The sequence below is a fragment of the Triticum aestivum genome, chromosome 1B, assembly GCF_018294505.1.
Source record: "Triticum aestivum cultivar Chinese Spring chromosome 1B, IWGSC CS RefSeq v2.1, whole genome shotgun sequence".
NCBI classification, from domain to species: Eukaryota; Viridiplantae; Streptophyta; class Magnoliopsida; order Poales; family Poaceae; genus Triticum; species Triticum aestivum.
Genome location: NC_057795.1, coordinates 477,709,660 through 477,735,986, shown reverse-complemented (window position 1 = coordinate 477,735,986; position 26,327 = coordinate 477,709,660). Strand labels below are relative to the sequence as shown.

The 26,327-nt window shown below is 47.3% G+C and overlaps 1 protein-coding gene across 1 annotated transcript; it reads right to left on the bottom strand.

Annotated features, from left to right (window-relative positions):
- Positions 1-406: 406 nt before the first annotated feature.
- Positions 407-3,251, bottom strand: LOC123132636 (uncharacterized). Its single transcript, XM_044552473.1, has 3 exons — positions 2,853-3,251; positions 1,046-2,344; positions 407-801 (listed from the first exon to the last, which is right to left on the bottom strand). Exons 1-3 carry the CDS (start codon positions 3,033-3,035, stop codon positions 574-576), a joined length of 1,710 nt encoding a protein of 569 aa, XP_044408408.1. The 5' UTR covers positions 3,036-3,251; the 3' UTR covers positions 407-573.
- Between the last annotated feature and the right edge of the window lie 23,076 nt (positions 3,252-26,327).

Genomic DNA, 26,327 nt, shown 5'->3' with positions numbered 1-26,327 from the left:
ATGCACTCCAAAGATCCCCTCGCAACCTTAAAAAATGTTGGCTCGCAAGTCTGCCAGAATGGCCTTTTCGGCTAAAGTAAGAAGTATGACAATGAAACAAGATGACAATGAAACAAGATAATAACTCCGTTCCGCTAGACTGGCCTAAAGTCATCATGCATATGGTTATTACGACGACTTCACTAGAGTTGCTCTAACTGGGATGCTGACACATTTTCATTTCTGGACTAGTTGTGGCATCAGAGGGAGTACATTGGTAGCCGCCTACTTGCCACAAAAGTTACCACTATCTTTGAAGTTGCTACACAAATTTGTGGATATTTATTCCTGGGAAGGAAGTTACGGAAATGTTGTTTAAGTCTAAGTACTCCCTCCGTCCCAGTAAGACGTTTTTTGACTAGTCTAGTGTCAAAAAAGGAGTAGACTATTAAATAATATGTATACAGAAGGAAGATACAAACAGATAACGGACACCACCGCGCCACTGTTTTCCATGGACTAGCAAACAATGGGAGATTTAACGAATACCAACATATATGCAGTACAGAGGCTCGGTCCGTAGGGTTATAAAAATCAGCTCTTTTGATGGACAGCAATTGCATGAATGTCCATCTCCTTAAGCATGACCGATCGCCCACAAGAGTCGCATGGTGCAGTCCTGGATCCACAGATACTCTCATGTTCGCACATGTTTCGAAGCCGATCTCGAACATCCAGCGGCTGTCCACCAGCTTGAACCGTGTCGCCACAGAAACGGCACACAATCAAGCGAAATGGGCAGGTTGAGGATTGATGTTTGACCTGACATTAAAGAACAAAGCAAGTTAGTCGTTTGGCATATGTAGGCTTTGCCGTACGAAATGAGTGAAGAATATCAGCGATACAAGTTGACTGCTGAAAATAGATTGGTGTTGAAAATGTAAGATGGAAATAACACATTATCATATACTGCTGAAAATAGATAAATCTTGATAGAACTGCAAGAGCTGAAAAGTTCATCTGTTGTAAGAGCAGAAGATAATAAATAGGATGAGTCAAGGCATACCATTTCTTCCTTTTCTAGAACTACCCCGCAGGGGCAGTTCAGCGGCTCATGGAAGACTTTCATGTGCTTCTCCATTTCTCTCTGCTGGAAAGCTTGTCCACACTTATTGCAATGCACATGATCTGCTGCTGCTTCCTTACGAAGAACTACTCCACATCCATCATGCATGCAAATAACATTGTGCCTCACACAGTATGCCTCATGAAGTACTGAGGTCCGGCTAGATATATGACGTTTGCAGTTCTTACAAACCACTGAGTCACCATTGACGGTTGATGACACACTACCCTGTTCACCAATCCTTTGGGTATCAATAACATCCTTAATAGCTACAGAAAGTTGAAACTTCGCTGTGCCCTTGAAACCGTAAACCCCAACACTGTAAAGGCCACTGACCAAAGTAGCATCCTTTGGTTTGAGTATAAGAACCTTAGATCCCATCTCATGAGATGACCACTCATGACGGTGCTGAGTTGGGAATACTAAAGGATGCCTTGAAACATAAATATCAGTGTCACCGCCACTTGTATCAGACTCTATCTTAACCTCAATATTTGCACAACCAGACACAACTTTCTCAGCCACACCTTCCTCGACAGAAAATTTGTAGTACCTGAACTTCCCTTCTTCCACAGCTCCAGATTCGACCTTCCCAGTCTCGAGCGGCACAAGCACATGTTGATTTTCTTCATTGTCGAAAACTGAATCTGGTCCCTCAATGTCAACTTCAACATCCGTCTCCAGCACAGAAACACTTGATGCGGGCTTCAACTCAAGAACCTTCAACTTATACTGCAGTTGTCCGTAGTTGACCATGACAACATCATTTTCAGATAGCGTTGCGTGATTGCGCAGTGCCGTTTCAAGGACAGCTCTATGGTTAGGGAGATCCGAGAATCCCACTCCTTCCGGCTTAAGTTTCGCATATGTCCCTTTGGGCAAACTTGCATACAAAACCTCAATCAAAGGAACATCTGGGATGTCACTCTGAAACAAATTGTTCCAGACATGTGGTGGGAGTTGTGCAGAGCCTTCCCTTGCAGTGAATTCAAGAACGCCACAGCAGGTTGCCTCCTCGGCGTCTTGATCTGGAGAGGCACCTGGAACTCTGTCCCTAACCTTGGACAGCCTGAAGTACATGGGACCTTTGTCAAGCGCTCCTTGATCGGATAAATCCTTGAAAGAAGATGGTGGCAGCTTAATCTTATCCCCTGGACCGTCATATCGCAGTGCTTCAAACATGTGTGAAAAAGAGATCCCCTTTCCTAGTTGCATCACCTCTTCCATTTTCTGGTCAGCCTAGATAGAAAGAAGTTCATCATCAGCACCCAGTGAAACATCATCATAAGGTAAGAGTAGTAGACACTTGAGAGAAATTGTTATCTTATCATGAACACCAAGAAGTATAATTGGACAATGCAAAATCAAAACATATCGTCGACAAGGCCCCGAAGGATTAATGAAGTGGTTGGGAGTCGAGATCATGGTTTTTCTAAAGAGGGAAGGGAAACAGGCACGATTGAACAATCCATGTCTTGTCTGAACGTGGGCAGATACCTGGGTTGACATTCTAGTTGGAACAAAACCGAGGACCAAATCGAGGGTTTCCTTTCTGGGTTTAGGAGTCAGATTCGGGAGGAGCATCTATGTTCATTTGGCGGAGGACAAAATTAAACTTGTAATCGCGGTCGACCACCGAAGGCTAAGACAGCGGCCATGATTCTGAGCATACGAGATGGATGAGACGAGGGTTAGGTGTGCAGGGTAGGGTAGGGGAGGGGGGGGGGGGGGGGGGGGGGGGAATTACCTCTTCCTGCGCCCGGGCGGCGTCGAGGCGGCGCTCCCTGTTTGAGGCCTCGAGCGCGTCGCGGCGGCGCGCGGCCTCGGCCTTGGCGCGGCGCTCGCGGTCGGCTTTGGCCTTAGCGCGCTGCATCCGCTCCCGCTGCTCCCTCTCCAGCTTCTCCCGCGCGCTCCGCAGCTCGAAATCCATCGCCGATCCCTGATCCGCCCGAGTACGCCTTGATCTCCTCTTCTCCACGTCGGTAGGGAAGGGAAGGGAAGGAAGGATATATGGACGCGTCGGGTCGGTGGCGGCCGACGAGGAGGAGAAGGAGGAGGAGGGCGGAAGCTTCTGGAGGCCGCGTGCGCAGCGGAGAGAGGAAGGTAACGTAGGCGCGGACGCACGGTTGCTGGGACGAGACTTGCCTACGCCCCGCGCCGCGCACGGTGCACCCATCCGTGCTCTAGTACGTGACTTGATTTAATTGGAAAAAAAAAATCCGAACTCATTCAGTTAAAATCTGGAGGATGGTTAGATTAGAAAAAAAAAACAGTCGTAGAATGAAGTGGGAGCATGGATGGGCCCACGCGCGGGGCGCAGGTAAGCCGGATCCCGATTGCTGAGGAGCGGGCCTGTAACACAATTTTTATGGGTGGGTGTTGCGTTGCGGGGTCCTGCTGAAATTAAGGAGTATATACTCTTCGAAAGATCGCTTCCACCTTTTCAGAGTGACGCGTCACTTATCGTGACTGGAGAGTTTTCTCTTTTCTTGTAGACCTGTTTATTCAAAACAATTTATCTCTTAAACTGTGCATTCAAATCTTGAACTGTTTTCACCGTTGAATTCTCGCGTCGAGATCTTTAAAACTAGATCTCATGTTGATATGTTTTGATGATTTTTTTCCAAAAAAAAACAAAAAACCGGACCGGGAGCACTTTTTCCCCTTTCTGAAAACCGTTTATGATAGGCACGGCCATGCCTCTCGCGAAAGCAAAATAGTGCATCTCACAAAAAAAAGAGAACCGTGTTTTTCCGTTTCCGAGAGGCACGGCCTCGCGGAATTACCTCTTCCTGCGCCCGGGCGGCGTCGAGGCGGCGCTCCCTGTTTGAGGCCTCGAGCGCGTCGCGGCGGCGCGCGGCCTCGGCCTTGGCGCGGCGCTCGCGGTCGGCTTTGGCCTTAGCGCGCTGCATCCGCTCCCGCTGCTCCCTCTCCAGCTTCTCCCGCGCGCTCCGCAGCTCGAAATCCATCGCCGATCCCTGATCCGCCCGAGTACGCCTTGATCTCCTCTTCTCCACGTCGGTAGGGAAGGGAAGGGAAGGAAGGATATATGGACGCGTCGGGTCGGTGGCGGCCGACGAGGAGGAGAAGGAGGAGGAGGGCGGAAGCTTCTGGAGGCCGCGTGCGCAGCGGAGAGAGGAAGGTAACGTAGGCGCGGACGCACGGTTGCTGGGACGAGACTTGCCTACGCCCCGCGCCGCGCACGGTGCACCCATCCGTGCTCTAGTACGTGACTTGATTTAATTGGAAAAAAAAAATCCAAACTCATTCAGTTAAAATCTGGAGGATGGTTAGATTAGAAAAAAAAACAGTCGTAGAATGAAGTGGGAGCATGGATGGGCCCACGCGCGGGGCGCAGGTAAGCCGGATCCCGATTGCTGAGGAGCGGGCCTGTAACACAATTTTTATGGGTGGGTGTTGCGTTGCGGGGTCCTGCTGAAATTAAGGAGTATATACTCTTCGAAAGATCGCTTCCACCTTTTCAGAGTGACGCGTCACTTATCGTGACTGGAGAGTTTTCTCTTTTCTTGTAGACCTGTTTATTCAAAACAATTTATCTCTTAAACTGTGCATTCAAATCTTGAACTGTTTTCACCGTTGAATTCTCGCGTCGAGATCTTTAAAACTAGATCTCATGTTGATATGTTTTGATGATTTTTTTCCAAAAAAAACAAAAAACCGGACCGGGAGCACTTTTTCCCCTTTCTGAAAACCGTTTATGATAGGCACGGCCATGCCTCTCGCGAAAGCAAAATAGTGCATCTCACAAAAAAAAAAGAACCGTGTTTTTCCGTTTCCGAGAGGCACGGCCTCGCGGAAGCAGAACCGTGTCTCTCGTTGAAGCAAAACCGTGCCTCTCATGAAAGAAAAAAAGAAAAAAACATATATTTTTTTCGTTTTCGAGAGGCACGTGTCTCTTGCGGGAGCAAAACCGTGCCTCTCGCAAAAGAAAAAAACGTGTTTTTTCGTTTCCGAGAGGCACGGCCGTGCCTCTCGCGGAAACAAAACCGTGCCTCGCGCAAATGAAAGAAAAAAAAGAAAACATGTTTCTTTTCATTTCCAAGAGGCACGACCATGCCTCTCAGGAAGCAAAATCACCCCTCCCATGAAAGCAAAACCGTGCCTCTCGCCAAAAGACACATTTTTTGAGCAAAATAAACTTAAAAAAAACTTTAGTCAAAAAGCTAAGGAAGACAGGTGTAAAATCGAAAAGGCAAAAAAAATAATTTAAAAGCCGAAAACGCGTGCGTAAAAAAATATGGAGGAAGCGCCTAAAGCGCGACACATGGCAGTGGCCCATCCCCAAGTGACCCTTGTGGGGGTTGGGAATGAACGCTCCTTAGTTAGTTGCTCCCGGGTCCTGCTCGCAACAAAATTGTATTGCGTTGCCAAGTGGGCCAATTGCTCCCCAATGGTTAAAAAATCTGACATCATATTTTTGATGTTTCAGATCGAACACTGTCGTTGCGATTAAACTGTTTGCACGGCAACTGCTGGGTTGCCACATAAAAAATCATTTGCTACCAACTAGCCACACGCGAACGACCGCTTTGCCTCCTTCATGTCGAGTGCCTCTGTCTAATCCCATTGTCTCGTTTTTCCCATCTCACCCCCTCTCTCTCGCTCGTGTTGCAGTCTCGTCACCGCTCTCACCAAGGGAGAAGGATGTTGTCGGAGGTAGAGGAGAAGGAGGAGGGGGCGGCGGGGTATTCCCGGTGGCGTGCGTGGTGGAGGTGGCGTGGAGAAGAGGGGTCCCGAGGGGACTGGATGGCCGAGGAGGTTGAGATGGAGGAGCCAGGTGTGTGCGTGGAGCACGGTGCCGCGGGGAGATGGCGCTACTACCATGTCCAAACACCATCGTTTGCAGATGGAGCGGGAGGAGGAGCACGCGATGACCGACGGCGTCGACATGCTGGACCTCTGGGTGGCGAAGCGGCTACTACTGGGTTCGAGCACCGCCGCCAGTCAAACAAGGTCAGCCACCATGGCCAACAACGTCCTCACACTATGCATCTGGAGCACGGTCACCACCAGCCACATCAAATCGAACATCCAACACGTGTTGGGCGTGCCCCTGCCTTAACAGTGCCTAATCCTCGTCGCGAAGGTGGAGTAGAACAGGCACACTGTAACGCCCGAATAATTAAGCTATATTAATTCCCTGCAAATGGTGCCATGTCATCGTTTTTACTGTTGCTAGATCCCGTTTTGATTCCGTTCGGTTCAAATTCAAGTTTAAATTAAAGTCAAAATTTAAAGTTTTCAAAATGTCAAAACTAAAATGCTCATAATGTTGCTAATATTCCATAACTAATATTCGTGAAGAAATCACATTTTTATAAAAGGTTTAAATGCACTTAAATAATTAAAACAGTGGCTTAAACAATTAATTAACTGCCTTTTATAAATTATAAAATATTGAACTATTTTATTTAGATACCAAACCGTTTTGTGCCAGTGCTAATTATTGCAACTTATTTATGGGGCACAATTCCATGTATTACAAAAGTCTTTTGGGGCCTAACAATTTGCAAAAGCGAAAAACAAAATAGAAGAAAACAAATAAAAGAATAAAAGGGTAAAATATCTCCCTTCCCAGAGCCTTGGCCCAGCTAGCTGGCCAGGCCAACCCACCGCGCCCCCGTTCCCCTCCTCTGTTCACAAAGGAGGCATGGTGTAACGCCCCGGATACAAATTTCCATATTCGTAACTCCAACTCTTGCCTTTTCCGGAGATGCGATATGTTATTTTCATCCGTGGTTGGATTTTTGTTTTTTTTGTTTTGCATTTTGTTCATGTCTTGCATTTCATCATCGCATTATTCGCATTGCATCGGCACTCCGTTGCCGTCATGTTTTAAACTCGTAGTCGTTCGTAGTTGCCGCGTTTCCCCCTTGCCTTCGTTGACCGATCCGAGTCTAACCGGGTTTTCGATTCCCTCTTGTCTGGCCATTTGACCCCTCTACTCTTTACTCAAACCCCTCGCGTGCGTCCGAAAGTTGTTCCGAACCCGACCCGCTCTGTCATTATCAATGGGTCCGGATCATCCCCCAACATCCCTAAAACATCTGTGTTTATTTGTTGGACTCCCCTAAGCCATTTATCTTCGACCGTCTAATTTCGATCGGAGGGACTAGGTAGCCCTAAGCTAACCCTTGCTATAAATAGACCCCTAACCCTAAATTTTAGGAGCAATGTCCCATCCATCCCCACGCCGCCGCCACTCCACCGAATCCCCCCTCGGGATCTCCCCTGCCCGATTCACCCAACCAGCACTCTCCCTCCTCCTCGTTCCAGATGCCCGAGCCCCAATCCAAAATTCCTCTCAGCCTACATCCTGTAGCCTCCGACCACCTCCCTCATCGCGCGCGCCCATCCACGAGCAGTCCAAACCGCATCAGCCAGCCGCAGCACCTCCCTGCTCGATCTTGTGCTCGAGGCGCCCGAGTTCCTCGCCCGCTGTCCGTCGAAACGAGCAGGAGCTCGTCCATGGCGCCTCCTTGTGCTTCCTCTCGCTGCCCAAGACGAACGCCTCCATCCCTCGGCCTCGTGCCACCCCGAGCCTCCTCACGCCGGCGTCCCAGCCACCTGGACCGTGCCCCGTCGACCCCGCAGCAGAACCAGGTCGCGACGCCCCTGCCCTTCATCTTCTCTTCTGCTCTGTTCTCTCCTCCCCGTAACCTCCCTCTCCCTCTCCAGGAACTCCTCCACCACGCCATGGCTGCGCCTGAGCTTGCCTCGTTCCCCGGGCGTCCTCGTCGGCCTTCGGAGTTGGCTCGTCCACGCCGGGGTTTCCCAGCCGTCGGCCGCCTCGTCGTCATCGCGCCAAGGCCGGCGTCCTCCTCATCCTAGCGCCGTCCGCGACCAAGTCCGGCCGGATCCGGACGAAATCGATCTCCCCGCGCCCCGCCGTCTGCTGCCTCCTCTGCATCGAGCCGGTGCGCCATTCCCCTGCTTCTGCGTGCGAGCACGCGAGGACAACGACCAGCGCCAAGTCCAGATCGATCCCCTGCTTCCGTTGACCGCAGCCAGCGCCAGGCCCAGCCGAAGCCAAGCCTCTGCCTCCCCTTTCAACCGGCCTCCTCCTCCACTAATGGGCTGAAGCCCATGGGTGAGCGCCCAGAGCCCTCCTCTCTGTTAGCCCAGCAGTTCAACCAGATTCGGCATGTGTCTGTTTTTTTTCAGATATGTGATTTTAGCTTTATCCAGCGATTTACAGTTTTACAGAAAAACCCTCTTACATCATGCACATAATAACTCTTTAACAGTGCATCATATGTAAAAACTTTATATATGTAAAATGCTTAGAATTTTGTCTAGTTTCACAATTTGCAACTTTCACCCCTGTTTAAAATGTTTAAAATGTTGTTTGTTTAAATTTGCTTAAATGCCATGCTGAAATAATTTATTTCATAACTAAATAACCGTAGCTCGGTTTTAAATAAACTTTATATGTAAATGGGGTGCAAAAATGCCTAGTTTAACATGGTCCAGTTTATTTTCCTGTTTAACAACCTTAAAATATGGTTTAGGGCAGAACAGTACCGAATCTAAAATATGCATATGGGGATTTTCCGGAATTGTTGTTTGTTGTTCCGGCCTCATTTAAACTTGCCTAAATAGTTAGTTTTATTATGCTTCACCCCTTGCCATGTTTAACAACATTTAATTTTGTTTGGTAGCTGAAATGAGATTAAACTAAATATGTCAATGTGGTGTTTCGTCAATATTTAACTTGTTGCATATTGAGCTCCACTTACTTGTAGTGTTGTTTGTGCATATTGCCATGCCATGCCTCATTAAACCGGACATGCATCATACTTGTTTGTGCATCATGCCATGTTTATGCTTGTGCATTTACCATGTTGTATGCTTCTTTCCGGTTTGCTTCTCTCGTTAGCTTCGGTTTCGTTCCGGAGTTGTGAGGATTCATTCGACTTCTTCCGTTCGTCTTCTTCATGGACTCGTTCTTCTTCCTAGCGGGATTTCAGGCAAGATAACCGCTACCCTAGATCTCAATACTATCATTGCTATGCTAGTTGCTTCGTTCTATCGCTTTGCCGCGCTACCTATCGCTTGCTCTTCAAGCCTCCCAGTTTTCCATGTCAGCCTCTAACCTTTTTCACCCTTCCTAGCAAACCATTGCTTGGCTATGTTACCGCTTTTGCTCAGCCCCTCTTATAGCGTTGTTAGTTGCAGGTGAAGTTGAAGATTGCCCCATGATGGACATGATTATGTTGGGATATCACAATATCTCTTATATTATTAATGCATCTATATACTTGGTAAAGGGTGGAAGACTCGGCCTTATGCCTGGTGTTTTGTTCCACTCTTGCCGCCCTAGTTTCCGTCATACCGGTGTTATGTTCCTGGATTTTGCGTTCCTTACGCGGTTGGGTGATTTATGGGACCCCCTTGACAGTTCGCTTTGAATAAAACTCCTCCAGCAAGGCCCAACATTGGTTTTACCATTTGCCTCACCTAGCCCTTTTTCCCTTGGGTTTCCGGAGCCCGAGGGTCATCTTTATTTTAGCCCCCCTGGGCCAGTGCTCCTTCGAGTGTTGGTCCAAACTGAGCTGCCCGCGGGGCCACCTCGGGGCAACTTGAGGGTTGGTTTTACTCGTAGATAGTCTCATCCGGTGTTTCCTTGAGAATGAGATATGTGCAGCTCCTATCGGGATTTGTCGGCACATCGGGCGGCTTTGCTGGTCTTGTTTTACCATTGTCAAAATGTGTTGTAAACCGGGATTCCGAGTCTAATCGGGTCTTCTCGGGAGAAGGTATATCCTTCATTGATCGCGAGAGCTTATCATGGGCTAAGTTGGGACACCCCTGCAGGGTATAAACTTTCGAAAGCCGTGCCCGCGGTTATGTGGCAGATGGGAATTTGTTAATGTCCGGTTGTAAATAACTTGACACCAGATCCGAATTAAAACGCATCAACCGTGTGTGTAGCCGTGATGGTCTCTTTTCGGCGGTGTCCGGGAAGTGAACATGGTTTTTGGGTTATGTTTGACGTAAGTAGGTGTTCAGGATCACCTCTTGATCATTGCTAGCTTCACGACCGTTCCGCTTGCTCTCTTCTCGCTCTTATTTGCGTATGTTAGCCACCATATATGCTTAGTCGCTGCTGCAACCTCACCACTTTACCCCTTCCTTTCCCATTAAGCTTTGCTAGTCTTGATACCCATGGTAATGGGATTGCTGAGTCCTCGTGGCTCACAGATTACTACAACAACAGTTGCAGGTACAGGTTATGCAATGATCATGACGTGAGAGCGATGTTTGCTTGTTTTGGAGTTCTTCTTCTGCTTCTTCTTCGATCAGGGGATAGGTTCTAGGTCGGCAGCCTGGGCTAGCAGGGTGGATGTCGTTTGAGTTTCTGTTTATGTTTCATCCGTAGTCGGATGTTGACCTTGTATATGATGTATTGTTGTATTCGTGTGGCTTTGTATGCCTTTTGTATGTATCCCCATCTATTATGTAATGTTGATGTAATGATATCCAACTTGCAAAAGCATTTCAATATGCAGGTCTATCCTTGGTGGGACCTTTGAGTTCCTTTTGGATAGGGTTGCATATTGGGCGTGACAAGTTGGTAATCAGAGCCTCGACCGACCATAGGAGCCCCCTTGATTATATATATCGGAGAGTAGGATTCTTTTTACTCCTCAACCCCTTCGTTGCTCTGGTGAGGTCTCCTGACGTAGATGTTTTGTCTTTCCTCTCCTCAAATTTCACTAAAAAAATTTTAGGATCACGCGGGTATCTTGGAATCGTTTCGATAGTCTTATGACGAGAACATTGTTCTTGGTGCCTCCTGTCTTTTATGCGGCAGAGACCCGGGGAGTTGAGCTCCGAGGTGTTGTCGTCATAATTTTATCGTTGCAGTTCTGGAATACCTGAGTTTTGCCGACATAAAAAATCTCTTTTATGCAGTTGTTGGTGAGATAACCTCGATGCCACCCAGTACTGGGGCGGGAGTTCGGGAGTATTGCCATAACTCGTATAACGGATGCTTTTCGAAGGTTGAGGTACACGATTTCCGGAGTTTTCTTGGTTATGTGTTGTCAGGACCCCGACCCAATGCCACATCGATCTAGCATGTAACACCTCATATCACTTTGCGGCCTCACGCATGGTATCCCCACGGGTGTCACCTTACCTTTGCCCGGGACCGTTTGCGTCTTTTGGCACACGTATATGATAGTGTCGCTAGCATCCATATGATAAGGAGCCCGGGCTGGCATGGCTAGTCGTAAACCCAAAGTGGCACAAACTTACAGGGACAGGCATCCATGACCCAGCATCGAATGTGTCGGTCATCAGCGAGTGAATCCAGGCTGTAGCACTGGGCTAGCAGGACTCCGATGAACCGGGCTGTAGCAGGCTAACAGGACTCTGGTAGACACCGCGTGACATTTCCCCGAAGGGACAGACACAGGAACAAAGAAGGACACATGCCGGCCAGCCTATGTGTTCCGGAGCAGTAGCAAGCTACCATGTCTCAGTGGAAACACTAGGAGACATTTCTCGGTAAGAGAGGCTACTAAGGATAAACAACTAGATAGTCAGATCCCACACATACCAAGCATTTCAATAACATACACACAATATGCTCGATATGTGCAAATACCACATGGCATCACAACATGACTCTACAACTCAAGTATTTATTCAATAGGCTCCGAGGAGCGGGATATTACAATCATGGGTCTCATGACCCAACACTCAGAGCAAACAAGTCAAGCACAAGCGGAAGCTTAACATGTCTGAGTACAGACATCTACAAAAGAAAAAGGCTGAGAAGCCTGACTATCTACCAGATCCTGCCGAGGGCACAAGATCGTAGCTGAGGTAACAAGCTAAACGTCGAAGTCCACGTGGTACTACTAGCGAGACTGAAGTCTCTCTGCAAAAACATAAATTAAGCAACGTGAGTACAAATGTACCCAACAAGACTTACATCAGAACTAACTACATATGCATCATTATCAACAAGGGGATGGTGGGGTTTAACTGCAGCAAACCAGCTTTGACTCGGTGGCTATCCTAAACTACGACTGCAAGTAACTCTTTGAGGTGGCGCACACGAGTCCACATATTCACCATATCAATACACCACTATGGATCCGCTCCCGTCTTCCTACGAGAACGCCATCCATAGTACTCACGCTTATCTTGTGCATCTTAGAGTATCCACTTTCACTTGTCTATGAACTGTACAGGCAACCCAGAAGTCCTTTACCGCGGACACGGCTATTCGAATAGATGATGTTAACCCTGCAGGGGTGTACTTCTTCACACACGCTCTCACCACTTACCGCCGTTTACACGACATGTACTCGGCAACCTTCAAGCGGAAGCCCAGCGAGGGTGTCGGCCACGACCTGACTAACCACACAAGTCTCTCGTCCAGGTTTATCACCTATTCGGGTTCCATCCGCAAGGAGATCCGGCCGGGATGTCGCTCACGGCCCCAAACTATGTGAGCAGGGTTCCCAAGCCCACCTCGATGGGTGGATCTACGCTTGGTACACCGTGCCACGGTGCCTAGTCTGTCCCAAGCCCACCTGTACCGGGTACCACTTGGTAGACTACTAAGACAACCTACAAACACCAGAAACTAGTTGCAACTCCTGAACAGAGATCGAGTTGATTAATAAGTCGAGAGGGGCACTTAAGCATTCCAATGCATGGTAGTAATTGGTCATGGATCACAAACACAGAACTCAGTTCCTGAGGACGGCTGCAATGAGACAACCCACCATGTACTCCTACATGGCCTCTCACCGCTACCTTTACCAAATCGTGTTCACACACTTAGCTCTCAACAGTAGGACATGTTCACCACATTCCAATTCATCCCCGATGAATCAGACCTGACTCAACTCTAAGCAGTAGCAGGCATGACAAACAAACATGAATGAGTAGGCACATCAGGGCTCAAACAACTCCTACTCATGCTAGTGGGTTTCATCTATTTACTGTGGCAATGACAGGTCATGCAGAGGATAAAGGGGTTCAACTATCGCAGCATGTAACAGTTGAATCGGTGTTGTCCTAATGCAGTAAAAGAGAGCAGGAGCGAGAGAGTGGGATTGTATCGGAATGAACAAGGAGGTGTTGCTTGCCTGGCACTTCTGAAGATAGCATTGAGTCTTCATTAGTGTCAACGATCACAACATCGATACAACGTCTATCGAGGGGAAACAACACCGGCAAACAGAGAAGAAACACGATCAATGCAATGCACAATATGATGCATGCTATGACATGGCAATATGAATGTGTTTTGGGCTAATGCAAGCTAGAACAGGTTAAGATGAGTCCATTTGAACCAAAGATTCAAATGCAAACCCATTTTAAAAGGTCATATTAGTGCATTACCTTGTTTCACTTAAACAGCAAGGTTAAAGTGTTCTAACATGCATGTTAATGGTACAGATGGATAGATTGGATTTTTCTGATCATTTTTCATATATAATTTATTTGATTCTGAGTTACGGTTAAATTTCTATGAATTTTAGAAGTTTAGAGCATTTTCTGGAATTTCCTGTATAAAAATAAATCCAGAAAATACTTATTGCGTCAGGGTGACGTCAGCAGGTCAAAGGCGCCAGCCCAGGTCAAACCTAATGGCTGGGACCCACATGTCAGTGTAACAACTAACTAATAGAGTTAGTTAGCGTTAGGTTAGCACTAACCTAGGTTAATTAGAGCCTGGGCCCACTTGTCAGTGAGTCAACTAATTAACTAAGTTAATTAGTGCTAATTAAACTCACACCTAAACTAAATAGGGGCATGGCCCACGCGTTAGTGACCCTGGGGGGGGTCAAACCCTAGGTCAAACGAGTCAACCTTGCCGGACTTGGTCCACGGCTCATCGCCGGCGATGCCAGAGACGGCGGAGGTGCTCGGGTTTGCATCTCCGGCGACCAAATGGGCGCCCGAGAGCACGCGCGGGGAGCTGGGGCTCACCCGCATCCAGGGAGGCATGCGGCAGCAGCGGGGATGGCCGGAGCTCGCCGGAAACGAGCTCGAGGCGGCGCCGGCGTTCGGGTGTTTCTGGCTACGGGGCTGTAGTGGCCGTGGTATCGCGTTCGTGGCACCTACAGCAGCTACGCGAGGCAGCGAGCATGTTGGACACGACGCCCGGACCAAATGGTCGCCGGAGTCGTGTCGGCGGCGAGTGCAGGCGGCGGCGCAGTCGGGCGAGAGGGGTGTCGTGGCTACGGCGTGCCAGAGAGAGAACGGAGAGGGGGAGGATGATCAGAAGCTCATGTAGATCACGACGGGCGAGTCGGTGAGCTCGGGGAGGGGTCGGAGCAAGCGGGGCGGCGAGGGGGATCTCCGGCGGCCGACGGCAAGGATGCGGATGATGGCGTCGCTTCGGGCGTCCCGCGAGCGCGTGCTTCGTCTTGGGGCTCCGTGGCGTCGAGGCGGAGCCTCGGGACAGCACATAGAGTCGGGGGAGAGGCGATGGCCGCGGTGGTGTTCATCGGCGGCAGCGACAGCGCTCGGTGGTTGCATGCGAGAGAGCCAGAGGAGGAGAGGAGCTCGGGGAGAGAGTGAGAGGGCCTGGGGGGTTGCGTGGCCGTCTCCGTGGCATCGGAAGGGCCTCGAGGCGCCTCGGTGAGGCAGGCAAGCAGGGAGGTGGCGTGGCGCCCGCGCGCGCGCCGGCGCGCTCCTCTCTGACTGCCTGGCGAGAGGAAGCAGGTGGCTGGCATGGGCCAGCACAGTGCTGGGCCGGCCAGTGGGCTGCCAGGTGGGCTGGCTGGGCTACTACAGTGCTGGGCCAGGTGGGCTGCAGGTAAGTCCAGGTGAGTTTGCTCTCTCTCTCTTTTGTTTCCTCTTTTCTATTTTTCTGTAACTTCTGGGCTTTATTAAAAATACTTAGACACTTCCAAAAATCATGAAACTAATCATGGCTACTGTTTAGAATATATCCAACAGTAAATATTTTAGTTTGTGATTATTTGAGCATTTAAAATATTATTTAGCAATTAAATGCCCAAATGCAAATACCATATGATTTAATTCAAAAATCCAGAATGGCCTAGAAAAATGTGCACCATTTTTGGGAGAGGTTCTATACCAATGCAAAAATGATGAACTTTTCTGAAGGGCATTTTGGGTTCATTGAGAATATTTTTATTTGAACCTAATTGATTTGATCTAGTGCTAGGGTTTGGACAATCCCCATTTCAGGTTTAAGAGAAATTTAAACATGATGCACACATGGAGCTAGCCTAGTGCATTACGAGAACTAGGGATGTGACATGTGTTGACGGATGGATACACCTGGATGTAGGGATTGTTAGTTTGGGTGAGATATATTGCTTCCCCTGTATCCCCAACACCAGATTGCATAAACAGAAAGTTTCGGGAGTTTTTAGGTGGGAATTCAAGTAGCTCGTAGGATATCTTTCCAACAGACACATGATACGATATGGGATCTATCATATGTTTGTTCTGGCTTATTCTGCAAGCCAAATCCTTTGTTTTGTTTTATTTGTGGTATTCGAGTTGCTTCGAACTCAAATGTTGAATCCATACCTTTCCTAAACGGTGTTCTCATATTTCTATGGGAGTACAAATCCTTTTGATCATCGAGATTGTCATGTCAATTCTTTACAACCAGTGTGCTTCTCTTCAAGTGGTTCCGATCATTTTCAACATCCTCAAGTCAACTCTAAGTTTTCTCACCGGTGTTTGTTTCATCCATTCCAAGTTGTCTTTGTTTTCCCCGCCATCCCACCCTTTTTCTTCAAGGACTCAGATTTCTTAATCGGGTATCCATTTTATTGATGGGAAGACTCTCCATTCTTTTCCGTCAATGTTCTTATCCGGTGATTTGTCACGAAGATACTAACAGAGCTTCAAGTTCATTATTCTTCGTCTCTTTTCTTCTCCGGTGGATTAATTTCAAGTTTCGGTGTTGATCATATCTCTTCCTTTCGTTTCACATATCTTCCCATGTGAATTTCTTATCCAAGGCTCTCTTATTTATTCGCCTCTCCCAGTTCATATCCGGAGTGTTGAAGATATCTCGGAAGACTCGTGTTTCCATTCTTAATCCGTTCAAGCTATTTGGAGATTATTATCTCATTCATGTCATTTAATTCAACCGGTGCAATCTCTTTTCAAAATTATTTCAATGGTGTTTCTTCTGAGTGGGCCCTAACCCACAGGTCTTTTCGCAGGATCTTACCCGACTCTTCTAATTTTCCCTGAGCTATTCCCAAATTCTTTTCCAAGTTTGATGTAAGAATGAATTATCATCAGTCGTTTTCCTTCTTCAAGATCGCTTTTAAAACATTTTCATCATTGGTTCATCATTTCTATTCTTCTTTGTTCCGGAGTATCTCAACAATTGTCATGGTGGTTCTCATCATCATTCTCAACATGTGAAGACCAAAGAAGAGTTTCTCTTAAATCTTGGTCCATTCTCTTGAAGATTCTTGGTTCTAGCTTCATGCCATCCTCATAATTGTTTTTGATTGTGGATATTCTTTTCACCCATCCGGAGCATTTCATGAGTTGTTTCCATTTCTTTCCTCCGAAGGCCATCAGGTCATAATTCTTCATTCTCAGCGTGTATCTATCGTTCTCCAAATCTTACCGGTGAATCGTTCAAATATCCTCTAAGCAGTTCATGTTCTCTTCGTTCTCATGTATCTAAATCCCTTCAAGTATCTTCATTCGTTTTCAAATTCTTTCCGGTGAATTGTGCCCTTGCTACTCTCTTTTGCAATTTTTACGGTGGTTCGTTCAAGATTTCACTTCCTTTGTTATGATATCAATTCATTCGTTCTTTTTAATCCCACTAGTGGATCCATCAATACCTTCTAAAGTTTACGTATATCTTTCTTAATCCTTTCTACGAGAATAAGTAGCATGCCAAACCCGTTGTTTGTCATCAATTTAAATTGGTGAAGGATACGCATAACATAATTCTTATTATTGTTTCAAGTAATCTAGTTTCTTCTTTCCGGAGTTGTTCATCATGTCACATTTCCCGGTTCGAGATGTTTCATCTTTTCGTATCCGGAGTTCCAAGTTTTCTCGGTTATATCGTCGCAAAGATCCATCTAAATCATCGCAAGGCTTCACCTTGTGTTTTCAACTTCTCTTTCTTTCTATCATCCTTTCATTACCGGAGTTCTTCATGGAGGCTCTACATGGTGGTTCGTCAAGGATTCTTTTCATTCTTCAATTGTTCTTCAAGATTTCTCTCGAAGCTATGATCCGCCAAGCTACACTCTAAAATAAACATGGTGCTCAACACATGTTTTGTTTTGAGGAGCTCAAGTATTCTTCATCTTGCATTCCGAAGTGCAATTCTCTCTATCTTATCTTTTGAGGTGGTGTTATATCATTCTTGACAATTTCTATTCATGTTTCGTGATTCACATGTGGTCAAGAATGAGGTATTTTAAACCCATCACTTTCTTCATTGGAGTTATCTTGTGTCATATTTCACCTAAAGCCTTCCATTGGGAATGTTGCTATTTGTGGTGCTTATCAATGATCCAAGCTTTCTCCATATCCTTCTCGGTGAAAGAGGTTTTCATCTCTTCGTTGATCTCAAGCAAGCAATTGTTTTTCGTTAGTGGACGGTTGTCACCTCATCATTTTGAGATGTTTTCCATAAGCCCACAACAAGCTTGTGCCTTTCGTTGTTGATTTTCCAACAACTCCGTTCAATTCTTCTTTGCAAGGGTGCTTTCCAAGCTCATTTGTGGAAGAAGTTGGCATTTTCTCCTCCATTCTGTTATTCCAATGATCTATCTTCTGTTCTTTCTTCCGGAGGCATTGTGATGTTGCTCTTTCCACTCATCATCTCAAATTGTGAGGATCATTTTCTTTTCGTGCTTATCCATTTAACCGAAGTGCTGCCCAAATTCTTTATTCTTATTCCTTGTCCAGCTAATTTTAACCGGAGTGGCTTCAAAGTCTACCCTGTCCCCTAAGCTCTTGGTTCTCATCATATTCCTTGTTCCTCTTGTCCAACGGACTATTTGCAATCTTGGTCATCTCCGTTGTTTTGTTTCTTTCATTTTGTTCAACTTCTCAAGGTTCGTGGTTTCACTCACTGGTCGAAGAAGCAACTTAGTTCTACCTCCTCTCTTCCTCTTCCGTTTCTCTCCGGTGCCATCCTAGATCTCGGGACAAGATCCTCTTGTAGTGGTGGAGTGTTGTAACGCCCTGGATACAAATTTCCATATTCATAACTCCAACTCTTGCCTTTTCCGGAGATGCGATATGTTATTTTCATCCGTGGTTGGGTTTTTGTTTTTTTTTGTTTTGCATTTTGTTCATGTCTTGCATTTCATCATCGCATCATTTGCATTGCATCGGCACTCCGTTGCCGTCATGTTTTAAACTCGTAGTCGTTCGTAGTTGCCGTGTTTCCCCCTTGCCTTCGTTCACCGATCCGAGTCTAACCGGGTTTTCGATTCCCTCTTGTCTGGCCATTTGACCCCTCTACTCTTTACTCAAACCCCTCGCGCGTGTCCGAAAGTTGTCCCGAACCCGACCCGCTCTGTCGTTACCAATGGGTCCGGATCATCCCCCAACATCGCTAAAACATCTGTGTTTATTTGTTGGACTCCCCTAAGCCATTTATCTTCGACCGTCTGATTTCGATCGGAGGGACTAGGTAGCCCTAAGCTAACCCTTGCTATAAATAGACCCCTAACCCTAAATTTTAGGAGCAATGTCCCATCCATCCCCACGCCGCCGCCACTCCACCGAATCCCCCCTCGGGATCTCCCCTGCCCGATTCACGCAACTAGCGCTCTCCCTCCTCCTCGTTCCAGATGCCCGAGCCCCAATCCAAAATTCCTCTCAGCCTCCATCCTGTATCCTCCGACCACCTCCCTCGTTGCACGCGCCCATCCACGAGCAGTCCAAACCGCATCAGCCAGTAGCAGCACCTCCCTGCTCGATCTTGTGCTCGAGGCGCCCGAGTTCCTCGCCTGCTGTCCGTCGAAACAAGCAGGAGCTCGTTCATGGCGCCTCCTTGTGCTTCCTCTCGCTGCCCAAGACGAACGCCTCCATCCCTCGGCCTCGTGCCACCCCGAGCCTCCTCACGCCGGTGTCCCAGCCACCTGGACCGTGCCCCATCGACCCCGCAGCAGAACCAGGTCGCGACGCCCCTGCCCTTCATCTTCTCTTCTGCTCTGTTCTCTCCTCCCCGTAACCTCTCTCTCCCTCTCCAGGAACTCCTCCACCACGCCATGGCTGCGCCTGAGCTTGCCTCGTTCCCCGGGCGTCCTCGTCGGCCTTCGGAGTTGGCTCGTCCACGCCGGGGTTTCCCAGCCGTCGCCCGCCTTGTCGTCATCGCGCCAAGGCCGGCGTCCTCCTCATCCTAGCGCCGTCCGCGACCAAGTCCAGCCGGATCCGGACGAAATCGATCTCCCCGCGCCCCGCCGTCTGCTGCCTCCTCTGCATCGAGCCGATGCGCCATTCCCCTGCTTCTGCATGCGAGCACGCGAGGACAACGACCAGCGCCAAGTCCAGATCGATCCCCTGCTTCCGTTGACCGCAGCCAGCGCCAGGCCCAGCCGAAGCCAAGCCTCTGCCTCCCCTTTCAACCGGCCTCCTCCTCCACTAACGGGCTGAAGCCCATGGGTGAGCGCCCAGAGCCCTTCTCTCTGTTAGCCCAGCAGTTCAACCAGATTCGGCCCGTGTCTATTTTTTTTCAGATCTGTCATTTTAGCTTTATCCAGCGACTTACAGTTTTACAAAAAAACCCTCTTACATCATGCACATAATAACTCTTTAACAATGCATCATATGTAAAAACTTTATATATGTAAAATGCTTAGAATTTTGTCTAGTTTCACAATTTGCAACTTTCACCCCTGTTTAAAATGTTTAAAATGTTGTTTGTTTAAATTTGCTTAAATGCCATGCTGAAATGATTTATTTCATAACTAAATAACCGTAGCTCGGTTTTAAATAAACTTTATATGTAAATGGGGTGGAAAAATGCCTAGTTTAACATGGTCCAGTTTATTTTCCTGTTTAACAACCTTAAAATATGGTTTAGGGCAGAACAGTACCGAATCTAAAATATGCATATGGGGATTTTCTGGAATTGTTGTTTGTTGTTCCGGCCTCATTTAAACTTGCCTAAATAGTTAGTTTTATTATGCTTCACCCCTTGCCATGTTTAACAACATTTAATTTTGTTTGGTAGCTGAAATGAGATTAAACTAAATATGTCAATGTGGTGTTTCGTCAATATTTAACTTGTTGCATATTGAGCTCCACTTACTTGTAGTGTTGTTTGTGCATATTGCCATGCCATGCCTCATTAAACCGGACATGCATCATACTTGTTTGTGCATCATGCCATGTTTATGCTTGTGCATTTACCATGTTGTATGCTTCTTTCCGGTTTGCTTCTCTCGTTAGCTTCGGTTTCATTCCGGAGTTGTGAGGATTCGTTCGACTTCTTCCGTTCGTCTTCTTCATGGACTCGTTCTTCTTCCTAGCGGGATTTCAGGCAAGATAACCGCTACCCTAGATCTCAATACTATCATTGCTATGCTAGTTGCTTCGTTCTATCGCTTTGCCGCGCTACCTATCGCTTGCTCTTCAAGCCTCCCAGTTTTCCATGTCAGCCTCTAACCTTTTTCACCCTTCCTAGCAAACCATTGCTTGGCTATGTTACCGCTTTTGCTCAGCCCCTCTTATAGCGTTGTTAGTTGCAGGTGAAGTTGAAGATTGCCCCATGATGGACAGGATTATGTTGGGATATCACAATATCTCTTATATTATTAATGCATCTATATACTTGGTAAAGGGTGGAAGACTCGGCCTTATGCCTGGTGTTTTGTTCCACTCTTGCCGCCCTAGTTTCCGTCATACCGGTGTTATGTTCCTGGATTTTGCGTTCCTTACGCGGTTGGGTGATTTATGGGACCCCCTTGACAGTTCGCTTTGAATAAAACTCCTCCAGCAAGGCCCAACATTGGTTTTACCATTTGCCTCACCTAGCCCTTTTTCCCTTGGGTTTCCGGAGCCCGAGGGTCATCTTTATTTTAGCCCCCCTGGGCCAGTGCTCCTTCAAGTGTTGGTCCAAACTGAGCTGCCTGCGGGGCCACCTCGGGGCAACTTGAGGGTTGGTTTTACTCGTAGATAGTCTCATCCGGTGTTTCCTTGAGAATGAGATATGTGCAGCTCCTATCGGGATTTGTCGGCACATCGGGCGGCTTTGCTGGTCTTGTTTTACCATTGTCAAAATGTGTTGTAAACCGGGATTCCGAGTCTAATCGGGTCTTCCCGGGAGAAGGTATATCCTTCATTGATCGCGAGAGCTTATCATGGGCTAAGTTGGGACACCCCTGCAGGGTATAAACTTTCGAAAGCCGTGCCCGTGGTTATGTGGCAGATGGGAATTTGTTAATGTCCGGTTGTAAATAACTTGACACCAGATCCGAATTAAAACGCATCAACCGTGTGTGTAGCCGTGATGGTCTCTTTTCGGCGGTGTCCGGGAAGTGAACATGGTTTTTGGGTTATGTTTGACGTAAGTAGGTGTTCAGGATCACCTCTTGATCATTGCTAGCTTCACGACCGTTCCGCTTGCTCTCTTCTCGCTCTTATTTGCGTATGTTAGCCACCATATATGCTTAGTCGCTGCTGCAACCTCACCACTTTACCCCTTCCTTTCCCATTAAGCTTTGCTAGTCTTGGTACCCATGGTAATGGGATTGCTGAGTCCTCGTGGCTCACAGATTACTACAACAACAGTTGCAGGTACAGGTTATGCAATGATCATGACGCGAGAGCGATGTTTGCTTGTTTTGGAGTTCTTCTTCTGCTTCTTCTTCGATCAGGGGATAGGTTCCAGGTCGGCAGCCTGGGCTAGCAGGGTGGATGTCGTTTGAGTTTCTGTTTATGTTTCATCCATAGTCGGATGTTGACCTTGTATATGATGTATTCTTGTATTCGTGTGGCTTTGTGTGCCTTTTGTATGTATCCCCATCTATTATGTAATGTTGATGTAATGATATCCACCTTGCAAAAGCGTTTCAATATGCGGGTCTATCCTTGGTGGGACCTTTGAGTTCCTTTTGGATAGGGTCGCATATTGGGCGTGACACATGGACAGCACCGATGGCCGCCTCAGCCCCCACCATCGTCGTGGCACCCATCCACCGCACCCCCTGCCTACATATGGCTGGCGCCTCCCCCCCGCTTGTCGCCAAACCCTAGCCATTCTCCCCCAACTGCCCCTCTATGCATCGCCATGGACGCCCCGACCCCGTCTCCCTCGTCGTCGTTCGCCGACATTGATAGAGGCAAAGGTGTCCCGATGTTTCGATCAGATAGTTATCGTTTTCTTTGGGAGTCGACCTTGATGATCCAACTACGAACGTGCGAGATGTCGCGCCTTAGTAATCGCTAAACCAGCTTCCGAGGGGTTATTGACCACGCCGGAGCATGACCAACCTGACCATGAGGGTCTATTTCCTGTGAGCAAATGAAGAACAAGTAAGAAACTGAGATTGTAATCTGGATATTGCGAACACAAGAGGAAATCTTTATTGATCAAGGTGGGGTTTGTTGGGAACGTAGCATGCAATTTCAGAAACTTCCTACGCTCATGCAAGATCTATCTAGGAGATGCATAGCAACGAGAGGGGGAGAGTGTGTCTACGCACCCTCACAGACCAAAAGCGGAAGCGTTTGACAACGTGGTTGATGTAGTCGAACTTCTTCTCGTTCAAATCTATCAAGCACCGAACGTACAACACCTCCGAGTTCTGCACACATTGAGCTCGATGACGTCCCTCGAACTCTTGATCCAACAGAGTGTCGAGGAAGTAGATGAGTTCCATCAACACGACTACGTAGTGACGGTGATGGTCAAGTGATCCGCGTAGGGCTTCACCTAAGCACTACGAGAATATGAACGGAGGCGTAAACTGTGGAGGGGGCGCCGCACACAGCTAACAATAGTTGATGTGTGTTATAGGTTCCCCTCCCCATGTATATATATAGGTGGGAGGGGGAGGGGAGCACCTTTGGGGCGCCCAAGTAGGAGGAATCCTACTTGGGCTCCCTAGTCCAATTCGCCCCCACCCCACCCCCTTTACTTTTACTAGAAGGGGGGAAAAGGGAAGAGGGAAGGAGGAAGGAAAGGGGGGGCGAACCCCCTCTTCCTTCTCCTATTTGGCCTCCTACCATAAGGGGGCGCCACCCCTTGCGGGCTGGTGTGCTCCCCTCCTATGGCCCATATGGCCCATTATTCCCCCGGGAGGTTCCGGTAACCCCCCCCCGGTAGTCTGATAAATACCTGATACTATCCGGAACACTTCCGGTGTCCGAATATTATTGTCCGAATATTATCATCATATATATCAATATTTACCTCTCGACCATTTCGAGACTCCTCATCATGTCTGTGATCTCATCCGGAACTCCGAACAACATTCAGTCACCAAATCACATAACTCATATAATACAAAATCATCACTAAACGTTAAGCGTGCGGACCCTACAGGTTCGAGAACTATGTAGACATGACCGGGACACCTCTCCGGTCAATAACCAATAGCGGAACCTGGATGCTCATATTGGCTCCCACATATTCAACGAAGATCTTTATCGGTCGAACTGTTATAACAACATACATTATTCCCTTTGTCATCGGTATGTTACTTGACCGAGATTCGATCATTGGTATCTTCATACCTAGTTCAATCTCGTTACCGGCAAGTCTCTTTACTTGTTCCGTAATACATCATCCTACAACTAACTCATTAGTCATTTTGCTTGCAAGGCTTCTTATGATGTGTATTACTGAGAGGGCCCAGAGATACCTCTCCGATACTCGGAGTGCAAATCCTAATCTTGATCTATGCCAACCCAACAAACACCTTCGGAGATACCTGTAGAACATCTTTATAATCACCCAGTTATGTTGTGACATTTCATAGCACACAAGGCATTCCTCCGATATCCGGGAGTTGCATAATCGCATAGTCGAAGGAATATGTATTTGACATGAATAAAGCAATAGAAATAAAACTAAACAATCAATATGCTATGCTAATGGATGGGTCTTGTCCATCACATCATTCTCCTAATGATGTGATCCCATTCATCAAAGGACAACACATGTCTATGGTTAGGAAACTTAACCATCTTTGATTAACGAGCTAGTCTATTAGAGGCTTACTAGGGACACGGTGTTTTGTCTATGTATCAACACATGTATCAAGTTTCTGGTTAATACAATTCTAGCATGAATAATAAACATTTATCATGAAATAAGGAAATATAAAATAACAACTTTATTATTGCCTCTAGGGCATATTTCCTTCAGTCTCCCACTTGCACTAGAGTCAATAATCTAGTTCACATGGCCATGTGATTTAACACCAATAGTTCACATCTTTATGTGATTAACACCCATAGTTCACATCGCCATGTGACCAATACCCAAAGGGTTTACTAGAGTCAATAATCTAGTTCACATCGCTATGTGATTAACACCCAAAGAGTACTAAGGTGTGATCATGTTTTTCTTGTGAGAGAAGTTTAGTCAACGGGTCTGACACATTAAGATCCGTATGTATTTTGCAAATTTATATGTCTACAATGCTCTGCATGGTGCTACTCTAGCTAATTGCTCCCACTTTCAATATGTATCCAGACTGAGACTCAGAGTCATCTAGATTTGAAGGAAATATGCCCTAGAGGCAATAATAAAGTTATTATTTATTTCCTTATTTCATGAACTTTTTTATTATTCATGCTAGAATTGTATTAACCGGAAACTTAGTACATGTGTGAATGCATAGACAAAACATAGTGTCCCTAGTATGCCTCTACTTGACTAGCTCGTTAATCAAAGATGGATAAGTTTCCTAACCATAGACATGTGTTGTCATTTGATGAACGAGATCACATCATTAGGAGAATGATTTGATGGACATGGCCCATCCGTTAGCTTAGCATTATGATCGTTACAGTTTCATTGCTACTGCTTTCTTCAGGACTTATACATGTTCCTCAGACTATGAGATTATGCAACTCCCGGATACTGGAGGAACACTTTGTGTGCTATCAAACGTCACAACGTAAATGGGTGATTAGAAAGATGCTCTACAGGTGTTTGTTGGGTTGGCATAGATCGAGATTAGGATTTGCCACTCCTTGTTTCAGAGAGGTATCTCTGGGCCCTCTCGGTAATGCTCATCACTATAAGCCTTGTAAGAAATGTGACTAGTGAGTTAGTTGCGGGATGAAGTATTAAGGAAGGAGTAAAGAGACTTTCCGGTAACGAGATTAAACTAGGTATGATGATACCGACGATTGAATCTCGGGCAAGTAACATACCGATGACAAAGGGAACAACGTATGTTGTTATGCGGTTTGACCGATAAAGATCTTCGTAGAGTATGTAGGAGCCAATATGAGCATCCAGGTTCCGCTATTGGTTATTGACCAGAGATGTGTCTCTGTCATGTCTACATAGTTCTCGAACCCGGGTCCGCATGCTTAACGTTCGATGATGATTTGCGTTATGAGTTATGTGTTTTGATGACCGGAATTTGTTAGGAGTCCCGGATGAGATCACGGATGTGACGAGGAGTCTTGAAATGGTCGAGACATAAAGATTGATGTATTGGACCATGTTATTCGGACACCAGAAGTCTTCCGGGTGGTTTCAGGTAAAAATGGTGTGCTGGAGGGGTTACCGGAAACCCCAGGGGAACTAACGGGCCACCATGGGCCTTAGTGGAGAGAGAGGAGGGCCGCCAGGGCAGGCCGTGTGCCCCACCCTTAGCAGTCCGAATTGGACAAGGGAAGGGGGTGGCGCCCCCTTTCCTACTCCCTCTCCCTGTCCTTCCTTTGCCCTCTCTTCCTTGTAGAGGAATCCTACTAGGACTAGTAGTCCTAGTAGGACTCCTCTCCTTGGTGCGCCCCTAGGGCTGGCCGGCCTCCCCCTCCCTCCTTTATATACGGGGGCAGGGGGCACCTAGAATAGACCAAGTCTTCTCTTAGCCGTGTGTGGTGCCCCCCTCCATAGTTACACACCTAGATCATATCGTGTAGTGCTTAGGCGAAGCCTTGCGCCGGTAACATCATGATCACCGTCGCCACGCCGTCGTGCTGACAGAACTCACCTCGTCCTCAACTGGATCAAGAGCACAAGGGACGTCATCGAGCTAAACGTGTGCTGAACGCGGAG